The sequence below is a fragment of the Ranitomeya imitator genome, chromosome 10 (assembly GCF_032444005.1).
Source record: "Ranitomeya imitator isolate aRanImi1 chromosome 10, aRanImi1.pri, whole genome shotgun sequence".
Taxonomy (NCBI): Eukaryota; Metazoa; Chordata; class Amphibia; order Anura; family Dendrobatidae; genus Ranitomeya; species Ranitomeya imitator.
The window spans coordinates 40,313,758-40,332,355 of NC_091291.1; the positions used below are offsets into that span (position 1 = coordinate 40,313,758).

The following is an 18,598-nucleotide window of genomic DNA, read 5'->3' on the forward strand; positions in this document are numbered from 1 at the left end:
CTAGTGACGGATCCACTTTAGAGGTGGATCTGTAAGTTTTTGTGGTGGGTGACGAGAGCTGCACTCTCCGCTCCCCCTGACTTGTCCGTTTTAGCAAATACTTTTCAATAAGGGGGTAATCAAATTTAAGCAAGTTATCGCCTATCCACTGGATGGTTAATGAGTGCTGGAATTGGTGCGAATCTGTGACTGCAGGACAGGAGAATCAATAACAGCCTCTTACTTGGCTCTGATCAGCCGGATCGGGGCAACGTATGAGCGTTGGGGTGGATGGGCGAAACCTTGCTTAGCCCGGTACACTCAGTTTTGAGCAACCCCGTTCCTTTTGTCATTGCTTCTGGAAATGTATGCTGGATTGGATTGGTTAAGAGAATGGTAACACCCAATTGTCACTCAGTGCTAAAGACGTCAGACGGCAAAGACCCACCGTACTGATAACAACGCTACCAATTCATTCATGCATTTCCAGGAGGAATAACAGAAGGACAAACACAATTTTTGAGAAAATATACACCAGAATTTTTATGTCAAGTCCTATTTAACCTGCAGAAGAATCACAAAAATATTTTACAGGGAAACTTTAACAAAGCAAAGTTTTTATTTCACTTTCTAAAACAGAGTAACAAGAGGAAAGAAATGAGGGGAAGAAATAAAAAATAAAAAACAAACAATACAATAAATACAAAACCCAAAATGAACACGCACAGGCGTACACTACAAACAAGACAAATGTTGCTCACCGCAGCCTTTTGGCCTCTCTGGGGCACCAGAACGATGCCGGTTTTGCGCAAGCTCTGACGCCACATGGAGGGACCTACCGGTCCAGCAAGGGGCAAAATGGGAGTGACAAAGGTGAGAAGGGGCTGGCGGGATGGAAGGAGACACACAAGCAGGCGCACGGAGACAACCACGCGGTAAGAGGGAGCAAGTCGGGAAGCCATGGGGGAAATGGAATGGAAAAATTAATAGAGAGAAATTAAAAGTCAGCAGAAGTGTAAGAAAAAAAGAAAATAAAAAGACCAGTCACCTCGGATGAAAGGGACAAGGTGCCAGAGGAGGAAAATGAGAAGTGGTTAGACGGAAAGGGAAAAGACAAAGACAGAAGAGAGATCGGTCCAGAAGTAGCAAACATATCTGATTAACATAAGCACAATGTGACAGAATAAGCCCTTTAGCCTAAAGCTTCCACCCAGCGTCAGTAAGCTCTCACCAAGCCCTCCACACAGAGCACCTTAAAGTGTAGCTCCAGATCAAAGCCAAAAATGGTCTTTAAAGTGTAGGCTCCCCAAACGGATGTTAAACCCCCAAATACACATCCTGTTGTCAGGACCCTTCCTAATAATATTACCTTGCACAGAACTCCAACGGGCCTTCATTTTATTTCTATTTAAACGCTGATTCACCACCGTTGAGCATTGCATCGGGAGGCATTAGACGCATCATTCATTGACCCTTTGCCAGATTTTTGAACAGGTATTATTCCAAATAACAGGGCAGTCGCACAATACCTGCCAGCTGTGTCCAGCACCATGCACACAGCTGATGGAAACCAAGCTCCTATCGCATTTCACCATCTATAATGCCGAAATGAAATGCTGTATTGAAAGCAATGGGATGGAGAGAGGTGGCTGGTATGTTAGGAGTTAACCCCTCTCCTGGAATGGAACTACTGCCCAATCACAGCAAGGATTAGGGCAGGCACCAATGGCTGAGCTTTACGGAAACCAGCTGTACACTGTGCAAGATAAAAGCTCTCCTTGCAGGAGAATGATAGACAGTAAAAGCAAGTCAACTGCAAACTTGCTATTTTCAAGATAATTAAAGCATTTTAATAACTTGACACTACCCCTATAACCATGGGGTATTGCAGTTTTGGGCTGTATTGGTTGACTAATGTACACTGGGTCCAGAGTCTTCTCTGATGGCAAATGCCTGGTGAGAAGGACACAATGGACTTTCGCATTATGTAACATTATGTATAGTAGGAGCTACACTTTAAAGATGAAAAGCTGTCACTCCACAAGCTCAAGACGTTTGCTGCACTGGAACATGCATGGGGCCAATGAAATAATGGGGGAAAGAAACAACATCCTAAAACGACAATGTTTTAACCTAAAAGTCATGCTGCCAATAACCATTAACGGCAGTAAATAAAGATACTTTTTGTACCAGTAAATTAAGAGCGTCCATTGTTCTAATAAGTATCAATGTGGATGGTACAATTCTCAGATACAAGACATGGGGATCATACAATCCTAGTTGCAGTATTAAAAGGGTTGTCCACCTCAGGGGACCTTTTATTTACTTAATTGCATGTATTTGGAGCTTAAAAAATATATTTATTTTTTTTTAATTGCGCTTCTTTAACCCCTTCATGACCTTGGGATTTTTCGTTTTTCCGTGTTCGTTTTTCATTCCCCTCCTTCCCAGAGCCATAACTTTTTTATTTTTCCGTCAATTTGGCCATGTGAGGGCTTATTTTTTGCGGGACGAGTTGTACTTTTGAATGACATCATTGGTTTTAGCATGTCGTGTACTAGAAAACGGGAAAAAAATTCCAAGTGCGGTGAAATTGCAAAAAAAGTGCAATCCCACACTTGTTTTTTGTTTGGCTTTTTTGCTAGGTTCACTAAATGCTAAAACTGACCAGCCATTATGATTCTCCAGGTCAGTACGAGTTCATAGACACCTAACATGACTAGGTTATTTTTTATCTAAGTGGTGAAAAAAAATTCCAAACTTTGCTAAAAAAAAAAAAAAAAAAAAAATTGCGCCATTTTCCGATACCCGTAGCGTCTCTATTTTTCATGATCTGGGGTCAGTTGAGGGCTTATTTTTTGCGTGCCGAGATGACGTTTTTAATGATAGCATTTTGGTGCCGATACGTTCTTTTGATCGCCCGTTATTGCATTTTAATGCAATGTCGCGGCGACCAAAAAAACGTAATTCTGGCGTTTCGCATTTTTTTCTCGCTACGCCGTTTAGCGATCAGGTTAATGCTTTTTTTAAATTGATAGATCGGGCTATTCTGAGCACGGCGATACCAAATATGTGTAGATTTGGTTTTTTTTTTATTCATTTATTTTGATTGGGGCGAAAGGGGGGTGATTTAAACTTTTATATGTTTTTCACATTTTTTTTAACTTTTGCCATGCTTCAATAGCCTCCATGGGAGGCTAGAAGCAGGCACAACGCGATCGCCTCTGCTACATAGCAGCGATCTACTGACCGCTGCTATGTAGCAGAATTGCAGGTGTGCTGTGAGCGCCGACCACAAGGTGGCGCTCACAGCTGCCGAGGATCAGTAACCATAGAGGTCTCAAGGACCTCTATGGTTACTATTCTGAAGCATCGCCGACCCCGATCATGTGACGGGGGTCGGCGATGACGTCATTTCCGGCCGCCCGGCCGGAAATGGTAGTTAAATGCCGCTGTCTGCGATTGACAGCGGCATTTAACTAGTTAATAGGTACGGGCAGATCGCGATTCTGCCCGCGCCTATTACGGGCACATGTCAGCTGTTCAAAACAGCTGACATGTCCCGGCTTTGATGCGGGCTCACCGCCGGAGCCCTGCATCAAAGCAGGGGATCTGACCTCGGACGTACTATCCCGTCCGAGGTCAGAAAGGGGTTAAATATTTTGCCTTCTATAGCCTCTGTGCTGCACAATGAGTTGACCGAGAGTCCATCAGTGAGCTCATTCTAAAGGTCTGATAGGACAGATCATTGTTCTTTTATCTGTCTTTTCCTGAGCTCTTCCCAGCTGATTTATGACCACAGTTTCCTGCACACTTGAATGTGCAGCGAAACCAAGAGTGTGCAAAGGCCAAATCGGTGCAAAAATTTTACCGACACCAAACTGCAAACCCCAAATGCATGAATTTAAGCAAAACAAATAATAAATACATTTGTTCCCAAAAGTTGACAACCATCTTTGTCGTATCCATTTAGTAGAGTTGTGGATTTCTTGTGACAACGTTGCACACGGTCTTTATCTTATACTACAACACAGAACCTCTCTCACCAGATCATCACCAATATTAGCGCAGCAATACTACAACCATACTGTCATTCTTAAAGTGGCCCTATCACTTCTGAGGAAAAACAATGTCAGAGTATGAAATAAGACTTTTATCAAATACGTATCATCAGCAATTCAGATGAATTCCCTCGTTTTGCAGAGAAACAAGTTTTACTTTCATTTTATCCGAGTGAAGGTTATGGGGTGTACCATCTGTACGGGGGAATGAAGAAGTAGCGGATTCTTGTAAATGTGGCTTCACAACTCAGTGAGAACAAAATCAATTTTTCCCCGTTTTGTCTACACAATGATCTTTAAATTAATCCATTTACTTGGCTTTCTAATAAATATAAGAAAAGTGAAGCACAAACTTGGTGACTGAATATACCAGTGCATTCCGATGGACAGCAAGTCAGCAACTGCAAATCAGGTGAAAATTCTCCTTGCTTCCCTTCAGTTAGGAGCCTGAATGTTACTACATATATACTGTTGCTATACATCAGACATGAAATAAGATGTTCTTGTGTATTCTGCAGTCCAGATAAAGAAGGAGGATACTGCAGCTTCTAAAGGGTTACCCTGCAAGAGGACTTGGCTGCTTCCAAAGTGTTAGTCTACTAGAAGAGGAAACAGCCGCTTGTAAATGGTAAATCTACTAGAGGAGGACATAGTTGCTTGTAAATGGTAAATCTACTAGGAGGAGGACATAGGTGCTTGTAAAGGGTAAATCTACTAGAGGAGGACATGGCTGCTTGTAAACTGTAAAACTACTGGAGGACGAGATAGCAGCTTGTTGATGGTAAATCTACTAGAAGAGGACATAGCTGCTTGTAAACGGTAAATCTAATAGAGGAGGAAATATCTGCTTGTAAAGGGTAAATCTACTAGAGGAAGACATGGCTGCTTGTAAACTAACTACTGGAGGAGGAGATAGCAGATTGTTGATGGTAAATCTACTAGAAGAGGACACAGCTGCTTGTAAACGGTAAATCTACTAGGAGGAGGACATAGGTGCTTGTAAAGGGTAAATCTACTAGAGGAGGACATGGCTGCTTGTAAACTGTAACTACTGGAGGAGGAGATAGCAGCAGCTTGTTGATGGTAAATCTACTAGAAGAGGACAGAGCTGCTTGTAAATGGTAAATTAGAGGACATATCTGCTTGTAAATGGTAAATCTACTAGAGGAGGACAGTTGCTTGTAAACGGTAAATCTACTAGGAGGGGGACATAGGTGCTTGTAAAGGGTAAATCTACTAGAGGAGGACATGGCTGCTTGTAAACTGTAACTACTGGAGGAGGAGATAGCAGCTTGTTGATGGTAAATCTACTAGAAGAGGACAGAGCTGCTTGTAAATGGTAAATCTACTAGAGGAGGATAGAGCTGCTGGCAAAGGATATATCTACAAGAGGACATTGCTGCTTGCAGAGGGTCAATCCACTAAAAGACACAGCTGCTTCTAAAGAGTTAGCCTGAATCATTCACTACATACAAAAAAAAAAAAAGAGCCCATAACAAACACTGTCAAGTTGTAGCTCCTTCTCCAAGGTACACAAGAATCCATCTTACATTTCTTCACGTGTCTCTATATCCATGGAGTATAGTAACACAGATCTCATATGTTGTCAAGACAGCCCAACCTCAGCATGCCTCTTAAAGGGCCAGAGCTTTTAGTAATAAACTAGAGTGGAAATGTCCAGCATGGCTATGAAGACCTCGCTTTTGAAGCCATCTTTCCATAAAGAATTGTCACATAGGGAATGGCTTCTCTAACATACATAGAGGACACATGTTAAACTGCACTAAAGCAAGGAACAGCTGAACATTGATAAAGATCTGGTGAGAAACGTTAATAAAGATATACAGGAAAGGTAAAACCATGAGAGGACTACTGCTCAGGAGACACCTCCTACAGAATGCCCACAACAGACTTGGGTCTACCTTCTGGTCAGGTGAAGTCGGTCTCACAATGCTATTCTCTGGCTCTGGCTGTAATCCATTTTCATTGACCTCCACATTTGTTTTAGGATCTGAGAAAAGGAAAAAAAAAAAAAAAGTTAAACTAAAATGACAATAAAGGGAAATCCGAATACCTGCACGGAAATGATCAGGACGATTCTAATAATTTTAGAAATGTTTCGAGAGTACAAGAATGTTGGGAGGGAGGTGAAGGCAATTTGAAATATTCCTGGCTATGGCGTTGCATAATGCACAGGTTCAACAATTATTTTATGTTCTAGGTGGATCGACTCCATTTTGTCCAGTAGATGGCGGCATTACACAATTGGGAAACCAGCGCTACCAGTCACGGTACTGGGCAGGTCAATTATGGGAGGCGATGGAACCATCTTCCATTCCCAACTATTGAAATATTCAGTGAACGCACAATAGGTTTGATTTAGGTCTGTGCAAAAGGGAAGTCAGACCCTTCAGTAAATGTGCGCTCGCCAAGTATCAGGAACCCATTATGGCACCGCTATTGCTGCTGACTTTTCTAGAAAACCGTACGCTCCAATTCTAACTGCGGAGGAGGAGTAGTTCACATGCATGTGGCAAAAAAACGTAGGCTACAATGATGCACAACACTGATCAAAGGCTAAACTCCCCAAGGGACGCAAATCTATAAAATACACATTTATTTATATACATATATTTGAGATATACAGTCATAGCAGAAAGTGTTGGCCATCTTGAAATTGTTTCAGAAATTAAGTATTTTCCTCAGAAGATTAAATTCAATTACACGTTTTGTTATACATGTTTATTTCCTTTCTGTGTATTGGAACAACACAAAAATAGAGAAAAAAAGGCAAAGTGAACAAAATTTTCACACAAAGCCCCAAAAATAGGACAAAAAAAAATGGTTGTCACCCTCAACTTAATATTTAGTTGTACACCCTGTGGAATAACTAACTGTATTCAATCGCTTCCTGTAGCAACCAACAAGCTTCTTACACCTCTCAGCTGGAATTTTGGAACACTCTTCTTCTGCAAACTGCTCCAGGTCTCTTATATGTGAAGGCGCCTTCTCCCAACAGCAATGATCTCTCCACAGGTGTTCAATGGGATTTATGTCTGGACTCATTGCTGCATCTTCAGAATGCTGTTTTCATCCATTTCTGGGGGCTTCTGGAAGTATGTTTGGGGTCATTGTCCTGCTGCAAGGCCCAATGACATAGGACACAAACCCAGTTTTCTAACACTGGGCACTTCATGGCGACCCAAAGTCTATTAGCAATCTCCAGCAAAACAACCCCAAAACATCTTTGAACCTCCACCATATTTGACTGTAGGCACTGTGTTCTTTTATTTGTAGGCCTCATTCAGTTTTCAGCAAACAGAAGAATGATGTGCTTTACCATAATGCTCCATCGTTGTCTCATCTGTCCACAAGAGACTTTCCCAGAAGGGTTTTGGATTACTCACGTACATTTTGGCAAACTGCAGTCTTAGCTTTTTATGTCTCTGTGTCAGCAGTGGGGTCTTCCTGGGTTCCCTGCCGCAGCATTTAATTTCATTCTAATGTTGATGGATCGTTTGCGCTGACACTGATGCACCCTGAGCCTACAGGAGAGATTGAATTTCTTTAGAACTATTTTGGGGCTACTTATCCACCATCCGGACTATCCTGCGTTGCAATCTTTCATAAATTTTTCTCTGCCATACACGTCCAGAGATTAATTACAGTGCCATTGGTTGTAAACTTCTTGGTTATATTGTACACTGTGGATAAAGGATCATCAAGATCTCTGGAAATGGACTTGAAAAATATCAATAATCTCAAAGCTTCAACAATTTTAGTTCAAGTCCTCAAGACAGTTCTCTTCTCCTCCGTGTTCTCCAAACTTAGTATGGCACACACACAGACACAGAATACAAAAATGGAGTCAACTTCTCCCCTTTTTATCTGGTTTCAGTTGTGATTTTCATATTGCCCACACCTGTTACTTGCCACAGGTGGAATTTGAATGAGCATCACACGCTTGAAACAAAGTTGTTTATCCACAATTTTGGAAAGGTGCAAACAATTCTGTAATGCCCATTTTGGGATTGTGTGTGAAATTATGTCCAACTTTCCTTTTTTTTTTCTCTCTGTTTTGTTTGGGTGTTGTTCCAATACACACAAAAGAAACAAGCATGCGTATAACACCACAGGTGTAATTGCAATAATATTCTGTAACAGTTTAAAGGGTGCCAACACTTATGGCCGTTTACTGTCGGAACAAAAAATAAAATGACCCACTTTTTCCAGAAACAAAAATAAATTCTAAAAAAAAAAAAAAAAAAAGCATTTTTGGAATCACCATATGAAGACTTATGAAAAGAAACAACATTTCATAATAATACTTATCCTATTAATTGCTTTACCTCCCCCGAAAAATATTATAAAAGACTAATATATCTTAAAACAGTACAAACAGAAATGACGGCAAAAAAAACAAACAAAAAACAAAACCTCACAACGGTATAGAAAAAGATGTCTGAAAATATGGCAGCACAGATTATGCAAAAATATATAAAAAAATATTTATTTTTATTTGTAAATGTAAGGCTCATAGAAATGTCACAATAAAGTATGTAAGAAATGCAGCATTTTATGCATTTACCATTCACGGAGGAGTCGTCTTCTTCAGAGCTGGAGGAGGTTTCCTCATCGCCGACAGTAATCATTCCGAGGGTCTTCCTCTCCTTTGACTGGTCTTGGACAGATATCTTTTCTTTGCTGCTCATTCGACACACAGAGCTTCTAATAAAAAAAAAAAAAAAATCACAATAAAGCAGACTTCAGAGGTATGAGACTAAAGTCCTCTGCCGGGAATGCACATAGTGCAGCATAGCTCTTTGCTCATTTTTACAGCAGATACAGCAAAGCGAAGGCAAAAAAAAAAAAAAAAAAAAGCCGACTGATGAAAATGACTAAAATAAAGGTGTGAAGATCACAGCTAGTGGAAGGAGAAAAATCTGTATCTCACCTTTAATGGATGGGGGGTCATATGGAAATGTGATGCGTGTCACTGATTGTATTCGCTCCTGTAGAAGAATTGCTAAAAAAACTAATAGTCAGCTGGACGTGGCGGTAGGTATTGACTATTAGTAGGAAAGGATTTAACTAGAGATGAGTGAATGTGCTGGGATAAGGTGTTATCTGAGCATGCTCGGGTGCTAACAGAGTTTATTCAGAGTGATCGAAAAGTATGTTCCAGTCCCCACGGGGACTGAAAAATCTGACAGAAGGAGAGCGCTCCCTCTGTCAGCCCCCCCCCCCACTCATACAGTATGATTGGGAGGAGGGCAGGGAAGGTAACCGCCGGCCTAACAATGCCTATTGGATCTGACCGTAGGTGAGAATAAATAAGGGGCGTCTATTTCTAATTGAGTCTATGGGATACAGGGATTTTCTACAGCCGCGGCCCTTACGGATATTCACTGGCTGTGTTTGCATTGAGATACACGGGTGTAGGAGGATCACAGAGTTATAAGGCTTATAAAGTCCTGACACTGCGGGGTCACGAGAGGATAAAGCACCGACATCAGGCGGTGAATGCAGCCAGTGTCACGTCATTCCAGTCATTAAGATGAAGAAGTTTAACATAAATATAAAAAAAAAAACAAAAGTAAATACAAAAAAAATAAAAAATCCCTTAAAATTGTAAGAAATTCAGCAACAAATGAAGCAAATCCAACTTTTCCCAGTAACAGCAGAAGGATACAGCGATAGTAGAAGGATCTATTACTGCCTGGTGTGAACCAGTATTAGGAAAGGATTTAGCAATGGATCCCGGGTACTTACCGCAGGGGGTCCGATTCGGATGCATTGTACAGTACGGCGATTCTCTATGCAAATTCTGCATGGAAAATCCGTGACTAATCCACAGCTAATCTGCGCTCCGTGCACTGGCCTAACACCACCCCACAGAGTACAGTCCGCGCAGATTTGCAGCAGTGCTCCACAATATGGCTCACCTCCGGTGTTTACTTGTATTTACAGTCTGTTGGTCCATGCCTGTATCGATAACGGCCCTTTTAAGATTTGCTTCTTTTTCACTCCGCAACTGCAAAGACAATTGAAATGTATCAGTGGGATCAAAAAAAAAGTTTGCAGTCATTTATGCAAAAATATTTTTCTTGCAATTCATCAAGCCCCATTGAGTTTGCCACCAACATACTTCAAGTATAAAAGCCACCGGACAGAAGCACACAGGGTGGTGCATGGGTTTACTAGTGACTATGGTCCAGTCACATCCCAGAGTGAATGACCATGTCTACAGACCTCGTATAGAACCTGTACACGGCTCGCAGCTCATGCAGGAGGTGCAGACTTCAGGAGCACCACGCAGTACTTATAAGGCTGGAGTCACTAGCCATTTTAAAAATCGGTCCAATTTTGATATATACACACACATATACATACACACATAGATACAGACACACATATAATAGATAGATAGAATAAAAGCCGGCAATTCATGTGCCGTGTACTGTAAAATCACTGCAAGAGCCGACAGGATAGAAGAGATGGCTTACATATAGTAAATACATAAATAGATAGATATATAGTTGTCTGTGACAAATACAATTAGTACAGTGTGTGTAGCTTACTGTACATGTAATTAACTTTATTTAAAAAAAAAAATAGTCGTGGGCTCCCGCATAATTTTGTTAACCAGCAGAGAGAAAGTCGTCGGCTGGGGGCCGATGTTTATAGCCTGGGAAGGGGGTAATACCCATGGAGCTTCCAAGGCTATTAATATCAGCCAACAACTGTATAAGTCTTTACTGGCTATTAATATAGGGGTCCCCCTATAATGAATAACCAGTAAAGGCTATGCAGACCGCTTTAGGCTGATATTAATAGTCTTAAGAAAAGGCCATGGATATGGCTCCCCCCCAGGCTAAAAATATCAGCTCTCAGCAATGATAGAGTAAACATTGGTCCGAATACAATCTGATTTTTAATTGGATTGCATTCGTCCGATATCATCGCAAGTGGGAATGAGCCCTAACATAGAAAATCTTTTACGACAGTTACTCTTTAAAGGCTGCGTGCATACAGGATAGATTTACCCGCATAACCATGGATCATCTGCAGGCAGAACCTGGATGTGCCATGCGGGGTTTATTTTGCAGGTTGCCTGCACGTTTCCTTTTTGCAAATAGCCAAAAAATTACAAATGCTAAAATATGCTGTCTATTTGCAAGCGGAAAGTTTCCACAACATATAGATAAAATGTAAAATAACTCATCTAGACTCGCACTGGATTCAGCAGTGGATTATTCACATGCAGATACACTCAGAAATCTTCTTCAGTAAATCTGCAGGTCAGTCATACAGTGCCAATGCAGGGAAAGACTACGAGAATGGGAAAAAGACAAGATGTGGACGGAAGTTTTACTTACATCTTCCTGCTTCTTCTGCAGCTCTTCTAAAAGACTAACGATCTCCTCATCTGCAACATCACAAGGCCTCTGCCCCTGAAAGCAGAAAGTCTGGTGAGAAGGACGCACGGCACTAAATACAGAAGACAACCAGGTCGGGAGCAGCCCGTGTGGGTGGATACGTGGGCATCCCTTACCATCCACTACACATACAAAAAAGACCTCTTTACTGAAAAAAGCAACTAAAATATCACGGATGGAGCCAGGATAGCCATTTTCTGGGTTTGCTGCACCATTCGGCATCATAAGATGATAATCAGAGGAAGGGGAACCCCAGAAAACTAGACGTAGGAACGACCATGCCTTACCACATTATTGAGGGCGCTCATGTCACAGAAGTTTTCCACCAGGAGTCGGCAGGCCTCCTCCACTCCCCAGTGGGCAGCGGCATGCAGGGGCGTCCATCCGTCTTTGTCCCGAACATTTGGATCAGAATTGGCCTGGAGCAGAAGCCTGGTCAGAGAACGCGGAGAGACGGGGTTGAATGGCCGGCTCCGGGTACACGCAGCACAGAATGGCCGGCCATGCCATCACACTACCTCATGATCTCTACGTAGCCTTTTGCTGCAGCCACGTGCAGGGCACCGGCCCCCGTCTTCGGATGCCTGATGTCTTCCATGTTCCCAGCATTCAGCCACTGCCGAGCATCCTGCAGCATCACCTCCTCCTCCTCCCTCTTGGCTGCCTCGATGTCTATACCTGCAAAGATGACAATGCGAAAGACAGGATGACACTGGCACCTCGTAATTAATAAAATGCAGAGCAATTCTTGAGGGGTTGGGGGTCTCCTGTCACCCCTAGATCCATCCTGCTAGGTGTCAGGACCTGGTAGCATCTCTGACATATAAGATTTTGACGTGTGTTTATCTCCAAGCCTGGAATACCCAACAAGGTGCAAAATGGCAGTAGCCACAATGGATGTGCACAGAAGCCTTTTTAGTAACCTGCTTTAATCATCCTGGCTATAAATAATTAGACGGTGAACTCTGCAGCAGAAGTCCCCCGAGACGATCCATTCCAGCAAGCATTAACTGGAGCACTACAGATCACGTCAGCATCCCATACCGCTCAGCATCCCATACCGCTCAGCATCCCATACCGCCCAGCATCGCATACCGCTCAGCATCGCATACCGCTCAGCATCGCATACCGCTCATCATCGCATACCGCCCATCATCGCATACCGCTCATCATCGCATACCGCTCAGCATCGCATACCGCCCATCATCGCATACCGCTCAGCATCGCATACCGCCCATCATCGCATACCACTCAGCATCGCATACCGCTCATCATCGCATACCGCTCAGCATCGCATACCGCCCATCATCGCATACCGCTCAGCATCGCATACCGCCCATCATCGCATACCACTCAGCATCGCATACCGCTCATCATCGCATAGCGCTCATCATCACATACCGCTCATCAAGCAATACTGATTGATTTGTCCTTACTAGATGGAGATTATTATAAAAGTACGAGGACTATCGAACAGCAGAGATGTCTGCACAGGTGGTCGTGTGCTCCGATCGCACCCTGTAAATGACACCCGGTCCCCCATGTGTGGAGCGCTGCTCAATCCAATCATACCTACTAGTCAATGGGAACAAGAACTTCACCGACCGAGAGGTGATTGAGAAGAAAGCCACCACACATGGCTGCTGGGATCCAAACTGCAGCTAATTATTCCTCAGAGGGGCTTTTTCTAGAACGGGGGCTGCAAAATAGGACATCGCTAGAATTATGGAGCACGGGAGACACACAGATCCTTGGCTGAAGACCCCATTTGGCCTTTAAAGTCCCCGATCTGCACAACACTTTGCTGTGGGCATCATAAATTATTATTTCATCTTCTAGGCTTTCCTGGAATAAATGATTCCGGAGGCGTTTTTGCATGGTGGAAATGTTTTGCTGTGTAGCTAAGGGTCGTTGCCGGCAATAAGCCTCATTTTCCAGCATGAAGTGGCTTTTCCTGTTCTGGATTAATTGCTGCTGTTTACAGGAAGATTAGTGAGTGCCAGGACTCTCACCTCGCTTCGTGATTTCAGCGCGGAGCAGAGTCTCCATACAGTCGTCTTCGGCAATGTCCAGTGGAACATCCCCGTCACTGTTCACAGCAGCGATGTTCGCCGAATGCTTTAGGAGATACCTAAGACGAGGAGATGAAAAGGAGTCTTATTCACAGGTTTAAAAACATTGGAAGAAAAAAAAATACATGAAGATCTCCAATTTGTAAAATACTCAAAATAAAATTACTCAAAAAACACTAAAATAAAAATACTATAATAAAAGACAAAATATTTAAATATTTTCTTTTAATTTAGTATATTTTATTTTAGTATTTGTTTTATGTTAGTATTTTTGCTTTAGTATTTTCTTTTGCTTTAGTATTTATTTTAGTATTTTCTTTTAATATAGTATACTTTATTTTGGTATTTTCTTTAGCTTTATTATTTTTTATTTTAGTATTTTCTTTTTAGTATATTTTATTTTAGTACTTCTTTTGCTTTAATATTTTTTATTTTAGTATTTTCTTTTAATTTAGTATATTTTATTTTAGTATTTCTTTTGCTTTAATATTTTTTATTTTAGTATTTTCTTTCATTTTCTTTTACTTTGGTATAAGAGAAACACTAAAATAAAAACACGAAAATAAAAGAAATATTAAAATAAAAATAAAAATACCTTACTACCCACTGATTGAAAAACAACTGGATCTTTCAAGAGCCCCCTGTGAATGGAGTGGTGATCGATCTTACATACAACCGCTCTATTCAATCTAAATGGGACAGCCAGAGATCGGCGGCTAGTCTTCATTGGTTTTTTTGGGGGGTGTGTATTTGCAAAAAAATAAAGGAGACAGTAACGGATCTAAATTACACGTATAAGTCTATGCCACAGTGCATATTTTTTACGTATATGAACTAGCTGCAATAAATATAGAAGCAAATAGGTACCTTGGTGAGAAATTAATAGGGATTAAACCATGCATTAAAAAAATGAAAGAAAAAGAAAAATACTAAAAAAAAAAATACAGGAATGTTTTAAAAATTTCGGGAAAAAAAAAAATCAGTTTATATATTGAAAGGGAGTAATAAAATAGGATAAAAACACCAATGACTACATCAGTAGGGACCATGCATATACTTGATGGATTTGTTGCGACCTGGTGGTGCTAATCTTGATATAACATCTCTCACTGTCTCGATATTTCACACCTATTGCTGTTTAGATGGAAAACGGAGACCACGGGTCTGGAAACCATGACTAAGCCATTGGTCGTGTTAGAACTATCCTGGTTTATCCTGACTCCTGAGTCAATGTGGTGCTCCCTACACATCGGAGGCCAAAAGGACAAAGATGAGAAGTGATGTAAGAAATTGGTACGGATTCAGAGATTTTACTTTGTCCAACTGCTAACGCTGGAGCGGCATGGTGGACGAGGGCCTGTAGCGCGCTCCTCTGCGCCCTTTTGTTTTTACACTCACTCTGCTATTTCCATGTAGCCACAGGAAGCCGCGACATGTAAAGGCGTCCATCCTTCGTTGTCCGCTTGATTCACATTGGCACCGTGGTTTACTAGGAATTCTACCACTTCTAGGTTTTCATCTATACAGGCCTAGGAAAGAAAGAAATGATACTGTCAATAGTTATAAAAAAAAAACACAACAACAAAAAACACAAAATACAACAACAGGCGATTCAACTGATTCAATAAGTCCACAACACGGTTACCACCTCGGAGAGAACTCATGCGGTTAAATAAGAGAGAAGCCAAGAACTTTGTGAGGCCGGGGAGGATTCATTGCATATTACAGTACTAGTAAAGTGGATGAGATGGCGCAAAATAAATAATACAACCTGTGCTGAGGATTATACAGCATATACATTTATATTACTGGTTCTCTCCATGTTATTTACCTTAACAATATATAAGTACTGACAGTGCTTCCTCCTCCAGCACCAGGAAAGGTGTGTGTAGATAGGAAGCACGAGCCGCTAGGTCCTTGGTGCCCCAGTCAGCGTTATGTAGCCATGAGGCTGCATTTTCCCTATAACTGGGGCTAATATAATGGTCCAAGTTACATGGGAAATCAGATTTAATATTGAAATTTGCCCCAAAGGTTATATAAAATAATAATCTTTATTTTTATATAGCGCTAACATATTCCGCAGCGCTTCACAGTTTGCACACATAAAATGTAAAATAACGCTGCCAATTCAAGTCACTATTACTTATCAGCAGTGATGAGCCAGTAAACTCGTTACTCGTTACTCGGGTTTTCTCCGAGTATTTGGATGTGCTCGGAGATTTAGTTTTCGTCACCTCATCCGCATGATTTTTGACTGCTAGACAGCCTGAATAGATGTGGGGGTTGCCTGTTTATTAGGGAATCCCCACATGTATTCAGGCTGTCTAGCAGTCGGAAATCATGGAGCTGCGGCGACGAAAACGAAATCTCCGAGCACATCCAAATACTCGAGGCAACCCGAGTAATGAGTATACTCGCTCATCACTACTAATCAACATGTGCATTTTATAAAAATAATGGTTATGTTAAGGTGAACAAAATCTAAAAAAATGTATTTCAGTGGTCCTTAAAAAACAAGGAAAAAAAAAAAAAGTTTCCTGAAAAAACAACAGCAACATTTTGTGCCTGAGTTTCCCTGCTCAGCTTCAGAAGCCTAGACTAATTTAGAACATGTCCACAACGTGGCACGACTGTCCGCTTCTAATTACTCAGTTCAGTCTACAGATTCCAATTCTGCAGATATGAGGGCAGCAGCTGCACCCACTACGTTCGCCAGTATACTACAACTTTCACCGTTCCCTGACCCCACAGATGGTGCACTACGGCGTGCCAAGGCCCTGGCACCATCACAGATCTTGGCGCACAGCTGAGGCTCCGCTTTCACACCTTGCTCATTCCTGGGACCTTAATCATTTCTGTAGCCTCAGTGGATACAGGAGGTCACAACCTGACAAAACTATGAGATAAGAATGTATGGCAGCCTGCTCCTTGAGCACGCAGGGTGCATGCGGGGTGTAGAAGGAAGACTCATCAAAGTCAGCATTTTTACACTCTCTGGTAGATGCGCAAAGAATTTTTTTGCACACAACGTTCATCATACAAACAACTTTTTGTTTTTAAACCCATGATGCCTTTTTATTTCTCCAAGTACTTGGAAACACCTTGAAAGATTTTCAGTAAATGGATGCTGAATGTTAATGTAAAGAAACAAGCTGTCCTGTACTCACCTTCCCCGGGTCCACTGGTGAGTGTCCGCAGCTTCTCCCGGTGACTGGCCCTGACTGAGGCGCTGAAGTCACATTCACAGCCAAACACTGAGAACAGTGGACCCGGGGAAGGGGAGAACCATGCTGTTTGTTCCTCTATAATAACCTGCAGGCGGGGATATTAATTTAAAGAAAGTGATCAACCCATTAAAAAGAGATTCCATCAGTTGGATCAACCCTCCTAAGCCGTGTATATGGGCACAGAGGTCATAGGAAGCTGAATAAAATGATATATTGATATCTGTCATCTGATGTCTTATGTCAGAGAAATTTACTGTTAAGATCTATAGGCCAGACATAGATCTCCCCGAGATTCTGCCTCCAGAGATCACTGTAAATGATGGGGGCGATACCAGTGTGAGACACGTAATGGTCAACAGTCTGCTCTCCTGATCTACATGTCTCACATATAATCGTGACGGCATACCTGGGTCCCGCCCGGCGCAAGCCGACGGCATGCCTGGGTCCCGCCCGGCGCAAGCCGACGGCATGCCTGGGTCCCGCCCGGCGCAAGCCGACGGCATGCCTGGGTCCCGCCCGGCGCAAGCCGACGGCATACCTGGGTCCCGCCCGGCGCAAGCCGACGGCATACCTGGGTCCCGCCCGGCGCAAGCCGACGGCATACCTGGGTCCCGCCCGGCGCAAGCCGACGGCATACCTGGGTCCCGCCCGGCGCAAGCCGACGGCATACCTGGGTCCCGCCCGGCGCAAGCCGACGGCATACCTGGGTCCCGCCCGGCGCAAGCCGACGGCATACCTGGGTCCCGCCCGGCGCAAGCCGACGGCATACCTGGGTCCGGTGTGTATGATTTATCTGGACTTTGTGAACTAAATGAAAATGGTTTTAGTAGTAATAATATGTATAATAACAGCAAACGTATACCTTTATTTTATCTGCGGATGTGGCCTATGTTTTATGCCTCTTTCTCTGTAACTTGTGATGACACAAAGTGGTCACAAAGCCCACGTAACCCCTACTCACCTAACCAGAACAACAACAAAAAAGTATGTCATTGTAGTGCAATATAGTTAATTTCTAGCACAAATGTCCTAGGGAGTGAAGGAAAATTGTGTGGAAAAGGAACAGGAGTTCACATAACAGTCACATTGGCCACTAGCCACGTCTCACACTCCGCTCGTGAAACACACGGGTCGTTCTGATTAACGCGTCTGGCACGGATCCTACGTGATTTAATCCCCTACTGGGAAACAACGTGGATGGAGAATTGCAGCCAATGTTTACCTCATCCATACAAAAGTATTTTCCCTGCTTAAAACACAAGAGGAGCTCTGCTGATGTCATTATCCATCGCAAATCCACTTCCAGCTGTGGAGAATACTGTCCTGCTAATGACGGGGGCCAGCCGAGCGGTTTACGGGAAAGCAGCTATCAGAGGAGCGCCACTGCCCTGATCGCTTTCCCAGCGGTGCTGCCGCTGCCAACACTTTCCGCCGGCTGTCACCGCCACGTCCAGCACCTTTATAACATCAACTAATAGGCCCTGCGGCCGAGTGCAGGAGTGATGGAGATTTCATGTTCTGAACGTGTAACCATTCAGGTCAATTCAAGGAAACGTTATCCAATTTCCCCTGTAATCGGGGCTGGTATATTAGCCCAAGTTACAGGGAAAATCCAGCCTCCTGCCTGCACTGCACAGACGATTTGGGCCTGTTCGGACCCGGCAGGTCCTGCTTTCTCCCAGCACCCCACGATCACTTGACAGCTGGATCACGATGATGAGGTCCATTGCTTCTATGGCGCTGGGATATCGGAGCAGAGCTGCTGCTGCATATAAAATAGAACCGCCATTGCATGTTCATGGCAATTCAAAAGTTTC

General features: G+C 42.8%; 1 protein-coding gene across 5 annotated transcripts in view; it reads right to left on the minus strand.

Annotated features, from left to right (window-relative positions):
• The window catches only part of PPP1R12C (protein phosphatase 1 regulatory subunit 12C), an 86,057-nt gene that overhangs the window by 32,492 nt on the left and 34,967 nt on the right, over positions 1-18,598 (minus strand). For all 5 annotated transcript variants that reach the window (XM_069742073.1, XM_069742072.1, XM_069742071.1 and 2 more), the window contains exons 2-9: positions 14,950-15,080; positions 13,492-13,610; positions 11,998-12,157; positions 11,767-11,911; positions 11,420-11,494; positions 9,986-10,074; positions 8,629-8,768; positions 5,963-6,051 (exon numbers count right to left, since the gene is read on the minus strand). In XM_069742073.1, the coding sequence (XP_069598174.1) occupies positions 5,963-6,051; positions 8,629-8,768; positions 9,986-10,074; positions 11,420-11,494; positions 11,767-11,911; positions 11,998-12,157; positions 13,492-13,610; positions 14,950-15,080 (948 nt within the window). The remainder of the gene's footprint in view (positions 1-5,962; positions 6,052-8,628; positions 8,769-9,985; positions 10,075-11,419; positions 11,495-11,766; positions 11,912-11,997; positions 12,158-13,491; positions 13,611-14,949; positions 15,081-18,598) is intronic.